This window comes from Manis javanica, chromosome 16, assembly GCF_040802235.1.
Source record: "Manis javanica isolate MJ-LG chromosome 16, MJ_LKY, whole genome shotgun sequence".
NCBI lineage: Eukaryota > Metazoa > Chordata > Mammalia > Pholidota > Manidae > Manis > Manis javanica.
In genome coordinates, this window is record NC_133171.1 from 66,608,400 (window position 1) to 66,631,122 (window position 22,723).

Genomic DNA, 22,723 nt, shown 5'->3' on the forward strand with positions numbered 1-22,723 from the left:
AGGGCAGAACACCTGGAATGATAGGGTAAGACCTTGTATGTTTGGAATGTGAATTTTAAAATGCAGGTGAAGGTAACCTAAAAAGTCCTAGACAGTGTAAGGTAAGCCCTGAGAGAGGGAGAGAGGGAAGAGAGGAAAGCAATTAAGAGAGACAAAAACATTGAAATTTGGTTTTCACACCAAAATTTCAAAATTTAAAAAGTAATATTAACATAAAGAGCAATCAAATTCAATAAATGGAGTGTGAATTTACTTTAGATAAAAATAATTTCTAAAGTCAGTAAAGATAACTATGTTTAGAATGCTCAAGGAAATAAATGAAGGATTAACTTCCATTTAAAAACACTAGGAAACTTTGAAACCAAAGTAGGTAGAAGTCAAACAAGAAAAGCTATTTAAAACATTTAGAAATACTAGAAGAAATATGGAGATTGAAAGAAGAAAGTTTATTGCTGAAATAAATTTTAGACTAAATATTATTCTTGGAATGAATTATAGACTAAATACAAAGGAGAGAGTATAAGAGCATTTCTACACAAATAGCAATGGGCCAACAGCATCAGAACCACCATCATCTGGAAGCTTGGTGGAAGTGCAATACCTTAGACCCACCCCCATGCATTGAGATATTTAACATTTTAATAAATTCCTCAAGTAAATCATATGCATATTAAATATAAGAAGTGCTGTCTTAGGACAGTGGAAGAAAATTTTGAGGAATTTTCTCATAATACAAAACAGAAAGACAAAGAAAAACATGTATTTAAAAGAACTATTATGACTCAGAGATAGCAGACAAAGGATTCTGTATACCTATAACAGGTCAATCCAGATGAACAGAGTAGAAATATTTAAAAAGATAATAGTTGAGAATTTTTTGGAATGAAATAAAAGCAATGATTTTTCAAATCATAAGTACACTGCAAGCCCTGAGCAGGACAACTACAGGTGATTTATGCCTCTCTTCTCATGTATTCTACTTTATTGTTGAGGTGTTTCTCCATTGCCACATCTGTTGTTCAGTAAAAAGTTGTTCTTTGTGTAGATAATACGTTATTTTTCCAGGGAAGTCCTTAAGAGTCTAACTTATCTTAAAATTCCAGTGAAAACTGTTCTTTTCTGGTGTACTTTATCTTGGATTGGTCCCTCTTTGCCTCTTTTTCGAGTGTCTATTTTTTTCCTTTTAAAATCATGCAAGTTTTGCATTTCAGTGAATTTTCTTAAAACAAATAAAAATATGCTACCAAATTGTTCCATAAAATTGGCATTTCAGAAAAATGTTTTGTATTTCTTCCTGTAGTCTCAGCACACTGCCATGCATTCCTATTTCTGTGTCCACATACATTTGCATTGAGGAAGTACAAGAACCACAGGTTAAAGTTCATGCTCCTGAATTTTACATAAAAGGCCTTTGTGACCTAGTCATACTGACTTTCCTTTAAGCTTCCCACTGTTCTCTGACTTGGAATTTTTGATCTGGGTACATTGGGTTTTCCTAAAGTTAAAATGTTTTTTTTCCTTTTTCTGGTTACGTAAGAAATAAATGCTATTTGTATAAAACTCTAAACAATATGAAAAAAACCTAAGGAAGAAGGTCAAGTTCATCTAAAAACCCTCTCCCAGAGCTAATTACCTTAGATATTATACTCACTCTATCTTAACATATATATATATATATATATATATATATACACACACACACACACACACACACACACATACATACGCACACACATATATATATGTATATACACATATGCATTTACATATATGCCTGTATAGGTATATACACATGCATACTTAGACAAATATGTACATATATATTCACACACATAATTTTACATGCATAGGTTATAAAGGTTGGTTTTTCAAAGTCACCTTTTAGTTTAGTTTTATAGATTTTTTTAAACCATCTCTTTAGTTACCCAAACCAGATAACCAAATAAACAGCCATGTCTGACTCAGAATCTCATACTAAGATACAGACATACAGGCTTTTCTTGGGTGAATATTTAGAAAATAATGGGATCCCTTTCTCCGTACTCTGCATCTGCTTTACTCATTTAAAATTATATGATATCATACAAAAGCATCCAAGTCAACTGATATAGATGCAATCATCCTTTTAAACTGTTGCTTAATTTTATATGATAAGGATATATCACAGTATATTTACTTGGTCTCCCTGTGATGAGCTTTTTAGCTATTTCCAGTTTTTCCTTCCATTTTTCCTTCTTCTAATTGGATTTTCACTAAATGTGTTTATTAATTTAGAAAGGATCATTATCTTTATGATATTAAGTTCCCCTACCCAATAATATAGTATACAGTTCAATTAAGCCAGATCTTGTCTTATGTCCTTTAATTAAATTTTATTGTTTTTTTTCCTTTGGGTCATACTTGTTCAAATAAATCCTAAAAATTAAGTAGTTTTTGTTGCCTGAGAACAGTAAAAACTTCTATTCCATATCTGACTATTTATTTCTACTACTGGAAAAAGCAATTGATTTTCTTTTTCAAATGTTTATCATGCTTCTAGTCAGTTTACCAAATTCCCTTCATGCCTTTGTACTTTAATCCCCAGTCATGTTGAACTTCTAATTCCTCATACCATGCATGTATGGCTTTGTTCTTTCTGGAAGATCTTTCTCCTTTGCTGCTGACTCATTCATACCACCTGTGAAGACTGACCAGTAAGCCTTCCTCTGACATCCCCATGTTGACAGAGAGCCTTATTTGTTCTCTTTCCTAGTACTTTGGGCATGTTAGTATTGTTTGTTTTTATTACTTTTCATTCTAGCTCTCTATCTTTGTGTGTAGTCTCTGAACTCTGTGTAGTCATAAGTCAGGGCTTAAGCAAACTGATATTCTCAGAAACTAGCACCAAATATGGAACACACTAAAGAAATTGTAATTGACGTGTTCTGATTGGAAATAGCTGTTAATGCCAAGCCAGAGTGACCTAATTTTTTTACAGATCTCTGATATTTTTTGCTACATTACTCTTGATATTTATAATTACAGATACTTATTCTTTAAGTGTATAGCTCATTGAGTTGATTTAGTACTTTGTTATGCGAAAATCATGGAGGCTAAGGGGCTTGGACCAGCTAAAGAAATCTTGATTCTTGATGGCAAGTGTGACTGAAGAATTAATTCATTCAGTAAACTAATGTTTATTGAGCACATACTGTAGGTCAGATACTATGCCAAGAGCTGTGTATATAGAGATTCTCAGAACACACACTATCCCATCAGAGAGTTTACAAAATCCAACTGTAAGATTATACTATTTAAACAAAATACACAGCTTCAAGAGTATAGTTTGAATCTTATTTGTGGCATTGGACACTCTTGACCACTCTTTCCTTATCATACTCACTCCTATTTTGGAGATCCCTTCTCAGCTACTTTTTCTACCAGGGCTGCTTCCAGGTCATGCTGTCACATCGTCTTCTGGGCAGACTAGACCAAAAATAGTTCTTATTTGTCACTTTATAAACTGTTTTCATTGGCTGATAAGGCACATGGTGATTACAATAAGTCAAAATAACCAGAATTTTCAATTAAAGAACGGAAGGAATTGTTTCGATTCTCCCTGCTCCTCTGCTCCTCAGAACTGGACTGTGGAAGGCTAAATAATGCTGCCCAAAGATTTCCACACCTTAATCTCTAGAACCTGTGACTATGCCACCTTGTATGGCAAAGGGGACTTTACATATGAGATTAAAGATTTCGAGATGGAAAAACTATCCTGGATTTTCCAAGTGAGCCTAATATAATTACAAGTTTCCATATAAAGAGGGAGGCAGGAGGGCCAAGTTAGAGAAAAAAAATCTGAAGATTTCATGCTGCTGCCTTTAAAGATGGAAGAGGGGCCATGAGCCAGGGGAGGCAGGTGACCTCTGGGAGCTGGAGAAGGAAAGGAAATGGATTTTTCCCTACAACCTCCAGAGAGTATGGCCCTGCTAACACCTTTAGACCTTTAGTTTTAGTTCAGTGAAACCCATTTTGATCTTCTGACCTCCAGAACTGTAAGAATAAACATGTGTTGTTTTAAGTTCCTAAATTTGTGTTAATTTATTATAGCAGCAATAGAAAACTAATACAGAGTGAAAAAGTAGCTAAGCTGGCTCTAGTATGCTTCTTGGGGGGGTATACAGAGACTAATTGGGACCGGGAAACTCAACTAAGGCAGCTTGAAACTAATAAAGCCAGAGAGGGAAGGACCCCACCTCATTTTATAAGGGTTAAGAATCAAACTGGGAAGACTCAGTATCAACCACAGTCCAAAATTTAAGAATCACAAATAGGACACAAATCCAAGAACCAGGAGTTAAGCAGACATTGGGTTAAGAAAAGCACAGATAAGAAGCAGAAAGGAAGGGTACAGGGTAGTTTCATTGGAAGATATCAAAGTAGCCAAAGTTCACATTTATTAGGTGGTGGGCATCAAATGTTTAACAGAATCCCTTAATGGGAACATTTCATTTGTTCAGATCTACTATCAGCATGAATATCTTATTTAGTTTGCCAGATAACCCCATGAGTTGAGTATTATAGCTCTTGCTTTATTAATGTATAAGCCAATTAAAAGAGGTTAAGTGACTTGTCCAAGGTCAGAGAAAACACTTGGCAGTAAAGGTGGGGTTGACCTCATCTCTCTCATCCCAGGAGCTTCATTCTTTTTCTTCCACACCAGGCCACCTTTCTTTCAGGAAAAAAGGCTTATTAAATTTTTGGTTGTATGCATATTTCAAAGCAAAAAAGCAAGGTATCACTTTTTGAGATACTTACTCTATCAGTGAGAACTTGAAAATTAAGTTAAAAATTAAGCAGCAAATCCAAACTCAGGCTCTCTGCCCTGAGAAAGTAGGGCTGAACCTAGTGCTGACTGCCACGTGGCTCATTATTTATCCTTGTGAAACTGCGGAATTATTTGAAAGGGAAGAAGGGACCGAAACTCACGCTTTCTTCAAAGTAGCCTTTTAGTCTAGGGCTTAAAATACTGATTTAATGGTGAAGGTAAGTGCTTTTCTTCTTTTTGGGTCAGAGGATAATTACTAACTAGAGATCTATTAAAGTGAGGAAACAATTTGAGGGAAAGTCAGAGGAAGAACATTAGTAGCAGTTTAAGGATCTCCATCTGAGATTGGTTTCTTATTCCAAAGTGGAGAGACTTTCTAAAAAAGGCTATCAGTTCAATCAGGACCCTAGAGCCAGGCTGCAGAGGCCACCAGTGCTCATGGACTCTGTGGACAATGGTTATTTCTCCCAGGATTCTGTGAGTATTAACCATGACACCCTGTTGATTTGGACAGGCTCTGGCTGTGGAATAAAATACTGGATCAGAGCTAACAAGGTTTGGGTTTGGGGACTGTGACTGATGAGTCTCTTCAGATTTCTATATATATTTGGAATTGTCTCTCAAGAAAAGGAAAATATGAACAAGCTGTGAATAAGACTGAAGCCAAGAAAACTTGCATGCTTGTAAAGATCACCTGGCTTGTTGTCTTCATTGTACAGCCGAAGAAAGGTGTCCACCCATTTGTGCTATGATAGGAGGCCCTGGGGGGAAGACTCAGCGAAGGTGCTCTCTCCCAACTTGCCCAGAGAGCATACCAAGTCTAAAGCTCAACTGGGCTCATATTGGCTTGAAAGAAACAGCCTGAGGTTGTCACCTGAAACAAAGGTGCAGGGCACTCCTGTGTATTTTCCGATGAGCTGAGCTTTGAGCCTCTATGGGTAGCGCCCCTGCTGTACCTTAATTTAAGCATAATGCGGCCTTCTTCAACTGCCTTTTTCTATTCCTTTTTCCATGATTAAATTCATAGATGAATCACTGGAATAACCAATTTTATTTCAGAACTACCAATCTTTCAGAAAACTAGGCAGCTGATAAAAGGGGCCTCAGTTTTACTAAGGCCCCTTAGTAACACTTTGCAATAACACTCTACAATGTATAATCCTTTACATTCAGAAGCTATGTGTCATACCTTTTTTTTTTTTTTTTTTTTTTTACTTACAGCAGTCCTGTGAGGTAATACTATCCCTTTTTTTCCTATGAGACAATTAAAGCTCTGGGAGCTTATGAAACCTGCTCTGGTTTACCTAGACTGTGAATGGCAGGAGGAACTTGGTCCCTGGATACCCTTTGAACTGCAAGTTCACGCTCTTTCAACCACAAATAACATTTACTCTGAGTAAACTAGGACACTCGACTAACAAGAGGTGATGCAAGACAGCCTGAATATTAGGAGAAATCTAAGAGCAATAGAAAGACTATTATAACAAAATAGTGAACTCTAGACTAAGATGACAAGGGGAAAAATTTATCTTATGCATAAATCATGTTGTCTATATTATTAACTTTATATCAAAATATAACTATAATGTGTCATAAAGTTATTTTTAAAATACAGAATTTTCCTTTAATATTCTGTTCTATTCTACTTACAGCTTTGACACTAGGATTCACCATTTTTTAGAAGTGTAACTTCTAGTGAGAAGATACTTAACAATGTTCACACCTGGATTAAGACTCATTCCTCTGTTGCTAAGTGCATATCAATCCTGTCAGTGTGGGGACCCCATAATTTCATATGCTTCTGTGATTATTTGAGAAAAATAGTTTCCATCACTATGTTACAGAAAGTACCTAGTTTAGAATTATTTGGGATGTCCACCTGATTTCTGTATTTGTCTCATGGGAAGAATACAAGGAAATTAACAATTGAAATTAGCTATTGAGACAAAACTCAAAGTAGAACATGAAACCGTAAAAGCTAAGTAGGAATGGCAACAGATGGAGTGAGAGGGACAACTAAAGTGATAGGTTTGTGATAAAATTCCATTAACAAAAAAAGCAAGAAAGAGGAATTGTCTTTATTTTTTAAAAATGTTAATAGCTCAATTTGAAAATATTTTTATCATCAAATTTCCTTCTGAAATAAATTATTAAAACTTAATTTTAAAAATCATGTAAATTCTCATGTAGAATGGCCTCAGAATGAACATACCCTACCTATTGTGTTTTAAGCTTGCATTTAAAATATGAACATGAAAGGGAAATAGGACTAACACATAAAAAAAGCAGCAGTCTGGATAGTAGGAGACCTGGTGCTGTCTCTGTAAATTGTGTGATTTGAGGCAACTTCAAGCTTCCTGCACAGCCGTTGTCTTATTGATAAAATGAACAGGATTTCTGAGTCTCTTTCTGTTCTGGAGTTCAGTGCTTACAAGATATATTAGAGAGACTGGGAAGCTTTAAGTGGGGTATAAATATTTGTAGCTGCATGTACAGTTAGAAAGTTGCCTACAGCCAACTCTTGGATCTTACATAACAAAGGAAATCAAATAGCAAATGGTCCAAACTCTGGGTCAACAAGGTGTCCGTTCCAGTTTGCTTCAGCTAGGATCTGACTATAGAGTACTGAACTGAACTCCTGATATCCTCCAGATGTTGGCAAGACTTGAAAGCCTTTCAAGGCAGAGCAAAAGCCAACATATTTCCTGGTGCTGACCTCTTGTGAGAAACTGGGCATCTATTTGGATCCACTGTAATTAAAAAAGAAAATTTCAAAACTTTAATGGGGAGATCTTATTCCTAGAATTTTAGAGACATTTGGCAAGCAGAAAACTATTCTGACTATGCTAATGAAGCCTAATTATTGTTCTTTCAAAGACACTTAGCCTCTTCTGGATATAAAATGAATATTTACAAGTTGTAAAAAAAAAGCCATTGAGTAAATATGGAAAATCATAAAGAATAATGTGACCACTGTGTTCTATAACCCAGAAATAACCACTGCTGGCACTTGTGTGACTTTGTTGCTCTGTGGATATGTATCTATCAACACAGGCATAGTGCCTGCTTTGTACACTAGAATATACAAACATTTCCCTAATGTTATTCAACATATTTGAAAACATTACTTTAATAAAGTCCATCTTAAGAATCTATTAAAACTGACTCACCAAATCCTTATTGTTAGGTTAACCTGTCTCCAATATTATGCTGTAATAGCTAATGCTGCAAAGAATATTTTTGGACAAAATTTTTTATTTGTATCTTTCCTTATAACATTCCATCCTAAGGTTGTATATTATGAAAATCCTTAAGGGTGCAGATAAGTTTTGTGAAATACCTGTTCAGAAAGAAGGCATGGTTTTGAATGATGGATATAAGCATGATATATGTATTTGTCATGGATGCTTTTGTTTAGAAATGGCTGCATAGTTGACAACACTCACAGAGTGAGGATTGTTCCTAAAAGAATAAATGCATGTATCTCCAAAGACAGTGTGATTGGTCTACAAATACAAAATTAAATATGTCTATTTTGTTATGAATTCTCCATCAAAATAGCTGGATTTATTCATACTTGTAGTAGAAAAGTCCCCATTCAGTATGATTTTACAGTGATTTGAAGAATTTTCAGTCTAATAATGTCAAATTGTGTGTAGCAAAAACAAGAAAAACATTTTAAATCTTTAAATATAATACATGTGGTTGTTATGCAGCATCGTCCTTCATGTTCAAAAATACATCATTGAACATTTTCCTGATTGTACAGAAGGGATAAAAACATGGTCAGAATGAAATAAAAGACTGCTCTGGAACTTTTCTCCTCAGCTCTGAGCTTAATTTAATGTTCCTGTTCTGCACTGTCTCAAGCCATAAAACTCCATACCTTTGCATGGTTCTCTGATATTTGCAATTTTCTCATTTAATTCTTGCAGTGCCACTCAGAAAGGAAACTTATTCTTGTTGAATAGATGAGGAAATGGATGGTTAGAGAATTTAAATGACTAGCTCTAAGTCACATAGCTGGAACTTAATAGCCAAATTTTCTTATAGAAATCTAGTCATATATAGTACTGCAAAATGTAAATCATGTAGCTATGTTGGATTAAAATTTTTTATTAGTGCTGAGGGATGGCAGCATTAACATGAGAAAATGATTTGTGTCTCCTCTCTTGCATTGTTGTTCTTCCCATAGATAAAAGCCTGTTGTGGTAAAAGAGATTCAGGGCAGAGGGAAACTCCACCACAAAGTGTGGTACCATTTTCCAGAGAAGGCAAATGGACAAGAAGCCTTCCACTAAGAAAGGTAAAATTTTTTCTTGCTTGCAGGCTACCTTATGAAAGAGTGGAAGCTTGTTTCCAGTGCTCTTTACACATCCTTGCTCTCCTCTCCTCTTTTTTCTATCATGTCATCCTGATGTAGAGAATCTCTCAAGTGTTACATCAGACCAGCTCCATCCTGTTGTAACATGGGTCCCTCATCCTGTTATCTGTTGTTTTTTCATTAGGGAGCCCCGCTGAGTTATCTATCAAAAGTAAGCCAAATGATCAACAAGTTCTGGGACATAGGAATGGAATGAGTCTTGAAAAAGCCATTTCTAACAAACCCCCCACATATATATATGAATTCCTACTACAATATCCTTTCCAAGTAGCTGGCTATTTGCCCTGAGCTTGGAAACCTCCAGTAATATGGAAATAATTCTTTTGCAGATAACCATTTCTATGCCTGAGACTACTTGCCATTAAAGATGATTTCTTCCATTATATTTTTATCTGTTTCTCACAGTTTCTCTCTTCATTTCTTTTTAGTCCAAGTTCTCCAAATGCAGAAAAAATTGAATTCATCATTCACTTGGCAGCCCTTTCAATACTGGGCCATTGTCCCACTTCGTGGGCACTTTAAAAAAAATGTGTTGCTCTTGTAACATATTGAATACTCCCCCAGCATCATATAACCTATAAACTCAGTAGAAATTGTTCTTCATATTAATTTTTTAAAAAGCTGAGCATATGTGAAGGCAGGGCCTAGTGACACACAACAAAAATATTTCCGAGTGAACACTATACTACAAACTTAGTGTGAGTGCTTATTTATACACACTCATATATTTTAAAAGAGAATCCTTTGATGTCCAATTAGCTTAATTCAAAGGCAGTTTTCTAAGTATAAAACTTTCAAGTTATATGGGAAATGCCTATGCAAGACAGATGGTACTGCTGACTTACAGCTAGGAGACTTGAGTTTTGGGACTGGCTCTGTTACCATCCTCCTTATTCACTTTAATTTGGAACAATGTGACATTTTTGCCTTCATTTAGGTTTTGCTATAATTATCATCTGCTTCCCACACCTCTGGAAAAAAGGCCATATTTGCTTTATGGGATTGTAAGATTCCAGATTTATTGTCTTGAAGCCAAGTAAAGAATATGACAAAGGAGGGTTGTAGTCATGGTTATTTTAGTGAAGAATGCTAGTGAACTGCATAAGATCATCTGCAGTTTTCAGAAAAAGCCATAGGAGAAATGGAAAGAAGGTACTGTCAGTCAGGATACACACTGCATACTTGTGTGTAATTTGCTAGGTCCAGATTTCTGTTCATTACGCTATGGGCTGGCTCTCATCATGCACTTCTCAAACTTCACCATGATAACCCAGCGTGTGAGTCTGAGCATTGCAATCATTGCCATGGTGAATAGCACCCAGCAGCACGGTCAATCTAATGCCTCCTCGGAAGGACCTCTTGCAGACAGCCTCAGTAACCCCGGCAGCTCCATCGAAGAATTTCATACAAGGGTAAGTATAACAGAGAACTCTTTGTTGAGAGGAAAAACCCAGTTTGAAAGGTGTGCTTGGGCCTTGATTCTGTGGAATAGAGAAGCATGACTTTCCAATGACAAACTGCAAAGGACTGGTACTACTTTTCTTTGAGACATTGCTTACCTCTGTGATAAAATAATCTTTCATTGAAATTATTATGATTACAAGGTGGAAGAACTATTGGACAAAATTGTGAAAACTTCTAAAAAGGAACAGATTATTGGGTGTCTTCAGGGAAAAATTAGGCACATCCTTCTGCCCTATTCTATGCCTGTCTCTACCTTTCATTGTCTTGGAGTCATTTTTCAACTCTGTAAGTTTTATACAGCAAATAGTAATCCAAATGATTTTTGTGCATAGTTTTGCAAATGAATTTTGTCCATGGAAAATCAACCGACACTCTCATTTACTTGCACCTCAGTTGAATCAGCCAGTTTTGCCAAACATTTAAAATCTATTTTAGCATTACTTCCTACTTATATTTGTGTGGTTCTTTGCATTCTCCTTTGGACCAGTTGTAACATCTTACCAATCCCCTCATTAATCAATGAGTTGATTAAATAAAATAAAATCTTTATCACATGTTCTTTTTATATTTATATGAGGATCATGATTTGACCCTACCTTAATTTTTTCCCTTTAAACTGTAATTTACTATATATCCTCATATTTCATGATTTTATTACCTTGGATCCAGTTATTTACAATGACCTCTCTGCCTCCAGTCTTTTTTCCATCATTCATTCTACACATTGACACTCTTGTGCTAAAAAATCCAGGATACCTTCAAGTTGCTAGACTCTTGTTTTGATCTGATGTGCTTCTCCAGAATTTGGTCCCACTTCTTAGCACACTCATATCTGCTATTAATGACCCAGGGAAAGCCTTTGCTCTGAGCAAGTCAGAGTCCTAATTTCTGATCATTATTTATCATTCCAAATGCTACAAGTCCACTTTTACTGTTTCTTTCTATAAGAATGAATTTTTCTATTTCTCTTTATGCAAATTATAGTTATTCTTCAAAGGGTGGTTCAAGTACTGCTTTCTTCCTGAGATCTTCCAAATTGCTCTTCCCTCTTCTTGAAGTCCTTATTTTACTAATGTTCATCATCAAAGTTCAAACTTAAATTCTGACATGAGTCATGTCATATTATTTATCATTATTTAAGTGGATAAAATGTTTCATATTTTTATATTTTTTGGCTCTCTATTTCAGTTAACAGCAGCAGGATGCCATATATCTAGTGTGCTACCAAAAGTTTTTATTGGGTTATATCAGAAGAAGACTGTGATCTTATTAATGTGCCATATGTGTTTCAGGAAGTCAGCTTTGCCAGGGCAGACCAGAATTCCTCAACTTGACTTTAGGGACTGATTGTGATGAGACTTCAGTAAACTTGTGTTTTCTTATTTTTGAAATGAGAGTCAACATGTCATCCAACGTTTACCAGAAGCAAAAGAGTTAAAGGAAACTCTCTCTCAGACAAAATATTTCTCAGTACTTCTTTTCATTTATATCTTCCTCCCATCTGTCTGTGTAATCATTTCTTTTTCTCTTTTCTTCTTCTTCCTCTGTGTTTTCTCCTGCTGAGAGAAGCAAATTAGGGGTAAACTGGTTGTTTGTTTGGAAAGGATAGAATATTTAAGTTAGGTAAAAAATAGAGAAATACCATAATTTATATTTTATACTAGGGTTCCATCAACCCCAAGCAGCTCTAGCTGTAATAAAGAACTTCTTTACAAAGAACTTTCCTTTTTTTCTATTCCCAGGCTTCTGTATATGAATGGAGCCCAGAAACTCAGGGTATCATCTTTAGCTCCATCAGCTATGGGATAATACTGACCCTGATCCCAAGTGGATATTTAGCAGGGATATTTGGCGCAAAGCAGATGCTTGGTGCTGGTTTGCTGATCTCCTCCCTTCTCACCCTCTTCACACCGTTGGCTGCTGACTTTGGAGTGGCCTTGGTTATTGTGATTCGGACTGTCCAGGGCATGGCCCAGGTACACAGATGCTTTCTCATTCAGACTGGGGTACACATTCCTGAATTCAACTAGAGACCAAAGGTCTTAATGATTTTCATTTCAGGGAATGGCATGGACAGGTCAGTTTACAATTTGGACAAAATGGGCCCCCCCACTTGAACGAAGCAAGCTCACCAGCATTGCAGGATCAGGTGAGGATGTATATAAGGATCACAGCTTTGTAATCTGCTTCACCCTACCACATCTTCCCTTCTGTGCATGGGGTGGTTTGGAGGAGAGGGAGGAAAGTACTACCAAAAAGAAATTCAACAGTTACATATACATAAGAATGACACATGTGTGCTGCAAGGCCACTGAGGCTCATAAGCAGAAAAGACCATTGTGAGCTAGGGTAATCAGAAAAGCATCATAGGAAAAAGCTAAGAACTTTAAGAATTTGCATAAATGGAGAAACATTAAGTAAACTTGATAAAGTGTTGTATAAAAAAACACTTTAGCAAATATATAGAAGTGAGAATTAAACTATCAGATTTCAAGTGATAAGAAGAGAAATCAGGCTGGAAAGTGGAGTTTAAAGAGCCCACATTTGTTCTGAGCTCTTTACCATTTTGAGCCAATTTTCACAACCATTCTCTGATATAACCACAATTTCTAACTCTCATTTTACAGGGGTATGCAGAGATTAAGTAAACTGCCCAAATACAAATAGCCATCAAGTGGGAGAACTGAGATCTGAGCCCCGGCAGCTTGGCCCCAGAGCACACACTGCCAGTCAGCATGCCAGACTGCCTCTCCATAGTGTGTGATCATACTAAGGGCTTGACGACTTTGTCATTACTGCCCCAGCTGGTGGCTCTAAGAGTGTGTGTGTACTTAAAGAACAGAAGCGGGCTTCCATCAAGCCTCTCACTTCCAGGTCCAGGATATGGCTGCATCTTGCAGACTTTTGTTGCAAAGCAACCCTCCTGCATTCTGGCTTCTTCCATGTAGTTGTCACCATCTCCTCTATCTACAAATTCCCTTAGCTGCTCTTCTCTCTCCTCCAACTTTGTTTCCCGTCCAAGCCAAGTTATCTCCCTAAAGTACATGGGGCATTTTGCTCACCTGCTTGGGAATTTTCATTGTGTTCCTCCACGAGGGCAGATAAAGACTTTCCTCTTTATTGAATGGATATAAAGATGCTGTGGCGTATGGTCCCAACTGGCTTTTCCATGTAACATCCCTCTGTAAGCAAGACTCAAGTTGCAATCTGCATTTAAGTTCTTTCTGGCTCTATTTTTACTGGCTCATTTTTCTGGAAAGTCCTCTGCTTCCAGCTCATTCTACCAAAATTCCATACACCCAACTGCTTTGCTTAAGTAAACTATTCATAAATTTTATCATCCATTTTAATTTTCTCCCCAAGTATACTTTCATATAATATTGTAGTTTTACTTTCATTGCACATCTTTTTTTTAAACTTGCAGATAGGGACCCACAGAGGGGGTCATAAAATCAATTTAGTGAGTCAAAGCCAGTATTTAAAAATGAAAGTAAATAGAAAAGAATAGAAAATATTGGAGTGTATTGCACTTGGTAAGGCTAAGTACTGATTCATGAAACCTTTGTTTGAGAGGTGTATCTGTGTATTGTGTTGCCATGTGAAATGCACTTCTTATTGTGGGTCTCCATAAAATGTTTTCAGACTCCAAGGTCTACATTGTATTATACTTGTAATAGTGAATTTTATTTGTGATTTTCTCTCTAACTGGACTGAAATCTGCATAAGCTCGGGGACTGTATCATTAATTTTTCAACTTTTCTGTCCCCAATCTCATATTGCCCCTTGAAAGAATGTAACTCTAACTATACGGAAATACTGATGGACTATGGTTACAGAGAATTTCTATGACAAATGAATGGATTTAGATTTGGTCACATTAATATTAGGGAGCCATTGAAGTGTCATGAGGCATATCATTATTTATTAAGTCTAATTATTTCACATGACTTTATTGGGGGAGATCTTTGAGCAGGAAGAAAGGCTCTCATCATCCAGTAATTCTAAGTCTGCCACCTCTCTTTTGGGACAACATCCAAGGAAGGCCATTCAGTCTCAGCCTTCGCTGTTTTCATAAGTGTTTTTTTTCTCCCTCTTCTCTTCAGGGGCAGCATTGGGGTCCTTCATCATCCTCTGTGTTGGGGGACTAATCTCACAAGCTTTGGGCTGGCCTTTTATCTTCTACATCTTTGGTAAGTCACTTTCTCTTAAATCCTAACACCTCCATCACACAGGCATTCATTTTGATGCCTGAGGATCCATGACCCACATTCTGCCCATATGAGAGAAAGTATCTTTTGTTAAGTGGAAAATGACAATGAATGTTGAGGATAGGTAGCTTTCTTATTCTAGTCTAGGAGATGATTGTATGCATGGCACCAACTTCTAAGAAGCCAGGAGCTCAGACATACCCGTCCACCCCGGGCACCTTCTGTGGGATCTCTGCACCACAACTGAAATGTGAAGTCTAGTTGCTGTGTGTGGTTAAGATGTCAAAGTTGGTGAAGCAAACCTTAACTGTGACTTCATATTTCATTATAATTATGAATTCTGCCAAGATGCCCATAACCTCTTCTCTACCAGGTGAATCTTGCAAAGCTCAGTTTAACTACGTCCTTCTTGATGGGGGCTTCCAGGACTTATCCCTGCAGGTTCAGTCTTTCTGTTATCTGTGATGCTTACTGGTAATTTCTTCTATAGGCTATGTTGGCATGCAATTATTTATTTTCCCTTCTCTCTCTCTACTAGACTGTGAAATGCTTGAGACAAAGAATCTATTCTATAATTTAAAAAATTACTTTAGTACTATTTGGTACATGACTTATAGCTTTATTAATAAAAGAATGGATGAATCTGATAATTAGAGGGAATTTAAAGATCGTTATTCCCCAGAATATTTTAACATAAAGCCTTCTTCAAATGGCAAATCTTGATGATGAGACAAATTTCTATTCTGCTGTAATTTCCAAATGGTGTCATTAAATACGGTTCTGGCCTGAATGGCTTTCTCATTAATGATATTAATCCCAGGTCATTTTGGTCCACACATGTTAATGAGGGACTGTCAATTATTTCTTCTGGAAATCCAAAATGGACATATTATTTGAATACAAATAACAGTGTCTTTTGCAAGTGTGTTGGAAATTTTTCTTCGCCACACTGATTTTATGGCATGTTGTTTAATGTATATATGAAGACTCTCTTCAATCCTGACTATTCAGATCTTCCAAAATAAGACACCACTGTGTGTATTAAGAAATTGCTGTTAATGACATACAACACTATACCCATTGGAGTCTTAAGAACAATTAATCAGCCATGCTCATGCTAATTCTCATGCTCTTCCCAGAGGGCTCTGACGTTGACAAATGGCACTCTGTATTTGAGAGGTGGTATCTGGAAAGCATTAGTTAAAAGGAAAGCTGTAGAAGAATTGAAATTAAAAAGTGGGAAAATTTAGGTCCTTGTGGTGAAATAACCATGAATTGATCTGTGTGTTTTGGAGGCCAGGCACACCACTTCAGAGGAAACTTCCTTCCCCCAGCACATAAATCTACCTGAAACTAATTGGGTTCCGGCTTCCCAGGTAGCATTGGCTGTGTCTGCTGTCTGCTGTGGTTCACGGTGATTTATGATGACCCTGTGCACCATCCATGCATAAGCATCAGGGAAAAGGAACATATCATGTCCTCACTAGCTCACCAGGTACAGTGCACCCATTCTACCTGTGGTCTATGCAGAGATCTCCAGGGCAGAGGATGGGGCTCTCTGACCTGTTCTAATACCCATGTTGATTAGATCTTTCCTTTCAGTCCAGTTCTCCTAGACGATCTGTCCCCATAAAGGCTATGGCCAGATGCCTACCACTTTGGGCCATTTTTATGGGGTTTTTCAGCCATTTCTGGTTATGCACCATAATCATAACATACCTACCAACGTACATCAGTTCTGTGCTCCATGTTAACATCAGAGATGTGAGTATGCTTCCCATACTTCTATGAAAATGATAATGGCAGGAAGAGAAATAGATTTATGCTGCCTACTACATTCTGGCTTTGCACATACAATTTATTTGGCCCTCCCTCACAATGATCTTGAGAGAGGTATTGTAGTGGCTCCCATTGCCCAGATGTGGAAATGGGGACATAGAAAGGCGAGATGTCTTGCTCTGTATTCTTAACCTCTATTCTACACTATTGCCACATGCTGATTCTTCAATTTATCTTAGAAATTAATATTTCTTTTCTCTGGAGACCAGTGTAATTCAAGTGCTAGATTTCTTAACTGAGACAGTATTGTGTGGAAAAGGACGCTAATTTCCTTAAAACAACTCAGACTGTAGGGAGGGTGAGCCAGTGGTTTGTCTGTGTAACTGATAATCTTTGGTGCTATATACACCTCTGTACTCACTGGGTAAATTTCCTTCCTTCAGAGCGGGGTTCTGTCCTCCCTGCCTTTCATTGCTGCCTCAAGTTGCACCATTCTAGGAGGTCAGTTGGCAGATTTCCTTCTGTCCAGGGATCTCAGATTGATCACCGTACGAAAACTCTTCTCGTCCTTAGGTAAGGATAGGAGTCTGGTCTCAGTTAACCAATCCCTTTTTCTACACATGATCTGAGAGGGTCCTGACAGCTTGTCCTCATTGTCTAGGGCTCCTCCTTCCATCCCTGTGTGCTGTGGCTCTGCCCTTCGTGGCTTCCAGTTACATGACAACCATTATTTTGCTGATACTTATTCCTGGGACCAGCAACCTGTGTGATTCGGGGTTCATCATCAACACCTTAGATATCGCTCCAAGGTAAGATTTTTGCCTGTTTGTTTCCCTCCCCCAGAACATTCCAAGGGGGTTAGACCTCAGTCTTTTTGCAACATCCTCATGTTGCAAAAAGCACAAAATGATAGCCAGAATAATGACAAGTACCTAGAAATGTCAGTATGTGGTCATGACCTAAAGCATTTTTAGAACAAAAGTACCCAATCTCAATCTTGGGCACTAATTATTTGAATGAATAGCTTCCCAAGATTCCCCACCAGAAAGTGGACTGCTTTCTGGGAAAGGCAGACAACACGAGTGTTTTGGAAAAGCTTCCAAAGTGCTGATCATATTAGCTACCACATTAAGTATGTACTTGCCAAGAGCCAAGCCCCATTGAAAGGATTTCTCATGTATCAACACAACTAGCGCTCAGAACCACATGAGGCAGGCCCTGTTGTTATCCTGTTTAGGGGAGGACAGAGAGGCACAGTAAAGATAAGTGACATGCTTAAGGTCACACAAAGTCAGAGCTGAGATTTGCACCCAGGTGGCTTGTCCAGATTCTGCTGCCCTGTCTGCTGCACAAACTGCTGGCCTTGCTGAGCAGCAGGGGTGGGAATCTGGGCTTGCAGGAGACTGAATCATTCCCTAGTTGTTGACTCAGCATGTAGGTGATTTTAAGGTTGACAAACATACTTTGCTATTAGAGCTGAATTGCATTAGAGTTGAGTTGCTAAAATTTCATAGGCAGCTTTCTATATAAAATCATCTCCCCACAGATATGCAAGTTTCCTCATGGGACTCTCAAGGGGATTTGGGCTCATCGCAGGAATCATCTCTTCCACTGCCACTGGATTCCTTATCAGTCAGGTTGGGCCAGTTTATTGAACATCTGCAAGTAGCAGGTATTGTTTTAGGCACTAGGAATTCACAAATGCTTTCAAGGATTGTGTGGTCTGATGGGAGAAATAAGCACGGATGTCAACACAATTATTCTATTCATAGGGGTCTACAAATCAGAGTCTGGTAGGTCAGATTTCCCAGGGAAAGAAAAATATAAATGGAATTTCTAAAAATGAATAAATGTTAGATTGAGGAAAATAAGCAGTTCAGGCAGAGAAACATCATAAATGATATCCTAGAGGAACAACGGCATGACAATTCTTAGTTATGATCAGAGTAAATGATACATGTTAAGGAATGGTAAGAGATGAAGGCAGAGGAGCAGAGGGGAAGATGATGAAGAATATGTTCAGATGAATTCCATTTAAAATCAAATCACAAAATGGAGACACAAAGTGTTTCAAGGCCAGTTGAGAGGTTGGATGATGGCTGAAAAAGAAAGGCTGTGAGACAAAGCAGTGCACATGGGCCATGAGGCATTCTGAGTGTGAAGTGTGGGCTGGTAGGAAGGATGAAAAGGTAGAACCAGGCTGGGGTGGAAGGACAGAGTCAACTTACAAAAAAAGTTTTGTTTTATTTTTAATGCATCTCTATATGTGGCCTAGCTTCTGGGTTAATTTTTGACAAATTGCTAGGAATCCACTGTTATCATAATGCCAGAAATGAACTATGACTTACCAGGGCTTGGTAGGAGAATGATACAGGCAGACCAAATGTAACTCACACTGTATGGAGATGTCCATTTAAAGGGTTATTGTGATTAATGTCAACAGCTGAAAATAAAACAGAGAGAACACAAGAATGAGATCTTAAAGATGTCATTGTAGGCATAATTTTAAATGGGAAATACAATATTTTCATGAATGTTGAGACCCAAATTTCCAGATACACATTAAAGTAGGTTACTTTATTTTGGTTTAGAGAAAAATCCCTTCCAACCCAGAACCCAGTGTTCATTTTCGAGTCTTCTTGTTTCCAACTGTTTCATGAAACCTTTGATTACTTAAGATGTTAAGCGACTATTGCATATTGTACCCTATATTCTTTGTGATCAGTGTTGCAATACACAAAATGGAAGATTTCTAGAATTGGTGGAGAAGGAACTGTGAGACTGATCATTCTGCGTTTCTTGCCACCAGGATTCTGTGTCTGGATGGAGGAATGTCTTTTTCCTGTCTGCCGCTGTCAACATGTTTGGCCTGGTTTTTTACATCACATTTGGACAAGCAGAAATTCAGGACTGGGCCAAAGAGAGGCCCATCACCCGCCTCTGATGATTGAGAATTGCAAACTTAAATGACCATTAACTTTGCGACATTTTTTATTGATTGTCATTCTTTCTTCATATTCTTGGCCATAGACTCAACAGATCTCTATTCTGGTTGTGTATTAAATTTCCCTGGGGAGTCTCTAAAACATCCTAATGAATGGGCCCTATTCCAGAGACTGAATGAATTGGTCTATGAGAGAGCCCTGATACCACTAATTTTTAGACACTTCCCAGGATTTTTAAACCTGTAGCCAGGGTTGACAACTTCTGGACAAACTTGAAATGTCAATTCCTGTTGCCTTTGACTTTTCCTCTTTGGAAAGTACTGGATGAATAAAAATCTATGTGAAAATAATCACTGATAACTACCTTCATGGGTATTTATGAACACAGAGAAGATCTGCTAGTAATTGTGGCCATATAATTTATAGAACAGAATTTTAAGGCTGTAACCCTCAGAATTAACATTTTTATTGTTTGTATACATTGTAAAATATGGATTTTTATTTATGTGGTTGAATTCTACTAAAATTCACATGTTAAAATTAAGCAGACCATTTTCAAATTACTTAGATTAGAATTATTTCCATCAGGAAAAAATTTTCACTTATCCTAACTAGATTCCAGGACATTAACAACCAAGAATTGAACAGAAAAGGTGAAGTGAGTAAGGTTAACAAGAAATCAGGAGAAAGAGAAGATAGAATGGAAAACTTGCAATTTGAAAAGAATGGATGTGAGGGAGGCAAGGTGGGCAGTTTGAGAAGGGACAGTGAGATATCCTGGACCTCATAATGAAAATTAGAGGAAGAAAACGGAGGGGCTTTCAAATGAAATAATGATTTATGTGGATTAGAATACTGGAGGTATAACAAGATGGAAAAAACAAGATGATATCACATCCAGTGAAGTTCTTTTTCAGGATTGAAAAAGTTCATTTGACCTTCTTCATATTTTTCTTATTTTTCCAAGATTCTCAAATAGTCATCACCAAACCCAAAAGGAATTACCTCTGTCTCCTAACACTTAAAATGCAGTCTCTAGGATTAACACAGAGCTGATTCCAGTTGTGCCGCGACCATTCTAGAGGAGAAATTTCCACCATATTTAGAAGCTCAGTGGATCCACAAGGACTAGAACCTTAGGCTAATTTGACAGATGAAGAGGATCTCCTAATACCAATCAACAGGTATTTTTGAGCAGGTGTTTCAAAGAAAACAGATTATCAGGCTCTGAGAGTGCTACTGAGATGAGAACCCTCTGGGTCTGTCTGCTGGGTATTTATAATATAGAGAGGAAGCAGTGTTTGTAGAAAACAAAAAGAAGGAAAAAAAGAGAGTAGTAATATAATGGATGGACAAATTAAATACAGGAAAAGAGGGAAAAAAGGCAGAAAACTCAATGGAAAAATGAATCACTGTCTTAAACAGAGACTTCACAGAAAATAAATTCTAAATGGCTTATAAATCTATAAAAAGGTACTCAATTTCATTAGACATTAGAGAAATGAAAATCAAAACCACAGTGAGATATCACTACACACTTAACACAATGGATAAAATGAAAGGAGATGGAAAACAACAAATGTTGGCAAGGGTGTGGAGCAACCCATAATGAAATGCACACGATATGAGTATGAGTATAAATTCAAACTTTGGAAAGGTGATTGCCAATATCTCCTCAAGTAGAATCTAGATATTCCAATGACTTAGTCATTTCACTTAGAAATATACATTTCCATTCAAAAGGAAATGTACAGCAATGTTAATAGGAGCACTACTTATAATAGCCCAACAGGAGTCAGTTAAATCATCAAGAAAAGAATGAGTAAATAAATTAGTGTCTATTCACACAGCAATGAGAATAAACGGATCACAATACACAGCACTATGGAAGGATCTTATAAATACTGTATTAAGTGAAAGAAGACAATACCTTTTTCACAAATTTAATAGATTTTTAAAAAACAGACAAAATAAGTCTATCCTGTTAAACATCAAGTTAGGGATTCCGCTTGGGTAGGAGTGGAAGTAGTGACAGAACGGAGGGACTGAAAGAGGCCCTCTGGGTGCTGGGAGTATCCTGTTCTGTGGATGCTACTCACATAGGTGTTTTTACTTTGTAAAAAGTGTACATTATGATTTGTACACTTTTATGTGTGTAAAAAGTGAAACATTTACTTAAAAAAAAATCAACATTTCATCCATTTCAAAGCTTCTCTTCTCTCTTTGGCTTAGGTCTGACATCCTGGGCTCTGCTTCCATGTTCTTCCTGGTCTTCTCCCTCATCCTCCTTTGCTGTACCCTCCAGCATCAGAGCAGGAGGAAAGGCACCAGGACAATCTATACTGTCAGTTTGGGGATCAAAGTCTAAGTTCCCAAACAGCAACATGAATGAGTTCAGGCTTCCCAAGAAGCCATGACCCTGGAAGCATCAATTTGCCATTGGAGATAAGAAGAGCAATGGCCCAGCACGTCTAGGCTTTCTGAGCCTCTGGGGATTGATTTTTCAGACACATAACACTATATGTCAAAGGCTTTTAAGTTATCTTTCCTCATTTGATGTTTTGAAGGAGTTACTATTCATGTTTCCTAATGGCTTCAGAATAGATGCAATTGTGAGCTGAGGAAGCATCTCCCCCATCCCTTGAGTTGTTTCTAACATTAACAATTCTATTCTGACATTCATTTCTAACATTGAGTCATGAAATTGATTCACTTTTCTCAAATAGCTTATTGATATCTAACAATGAGATTATCTGTTTTCTCTCTCTTTTGACTATTAAGTATTATGAATTATATTAATACATTAAAAATGTCTTAATACTGAGCAAACTGTTGCAGGAGTATGCTCATATACCACAGGATCTGATTCACTAGTAGCTTATTTAGGACTTTGGCTGTTGTACTGATACATGACATTGACTCTGTATGCATATGTGTCTTAATGGGGTTTATACTGATTTCAAAAAAAGGGAAACTTCCCTTATTTCAAAATATTCTGAGAAAAATTAACTAGAATGGAAATTTTATTACTGTTGGTCTTATCTGAAGGCTTAAAAGCACTGCTCTGTAAAACTATGTAAGTTTAAAGCCATTTTGAGGAGAGTTCTTTAATAACTTTCTCCATTTTCATCATGTT

At 37.2% G+C, this 22,723-nt stretch overlaps 1 protein-coding gene across 5 annotated transcripts in view; it reads left to right on the plus strand.

Moving 5' to 3' along the window:
- SLC17A2 (solute carrier family 17 member 2) overlaps nt 1–19,937 on the plus strand; it is an 85,740-nt gene extending 65,803 nt beyond the window's left edge. The window contains exons 1-12 of one of the 5 annotated variants that reach the window (XM_036998530.2): nt 4,878–5,025; nt 9,003–9,113; nt 10,392–10,603; nt 12,398–12,631; nt 12,717–12,804; nt 14,759–14,845; nt 16,240–16,358; nt 16,466–16,627; nt 17,086–17,215; nt 17,304–17,451; nt 18,189–18,279; nt 19,452–19,937. In XM_036998530.2, the coding sequence (XP_036854425.1) occupies nt 9,086–9,113; nt 10,392–10,603; nt 12,398–12,631; nt 12,717–12,804; nt 14,759–14,845; nt 16,240–16,358; nt 16,466–16,627; nt 17,086–17,215; nt 17,304–17,451; nt 18,189–18,279; nt 19,452–19,586 (1,434 nt within the window). In that variant the 5' untranslated portion in view covers nt 4,878–5,025; nt 9,003–9,085 and the 3' untranslated portion in view covers nt 19,587–19,937. Of the gene's footprint in view, nt 1–4,877; nt 5,026–9,002; nt 9,114–10,391; nt 10,604–12,397; nt 12,632–12,716; nt 12,805–14,758; nt 14,846–16,239; nt 16,359–16,465; nt 16,628–17,085; nt 17,216–17,303; nt 17,452–18,188; nt 18,315–19,451 lie in introns of those variants that run through there. The other 4 variants (XM_017673831.3, XM_017673834.3, XM_017673835.3 and 1 more) reach the window with 4 other exon arrangements.
- The last annotated feature ends 2,786 nt before the right edge of the window (nt 19,938–22,723 follow it).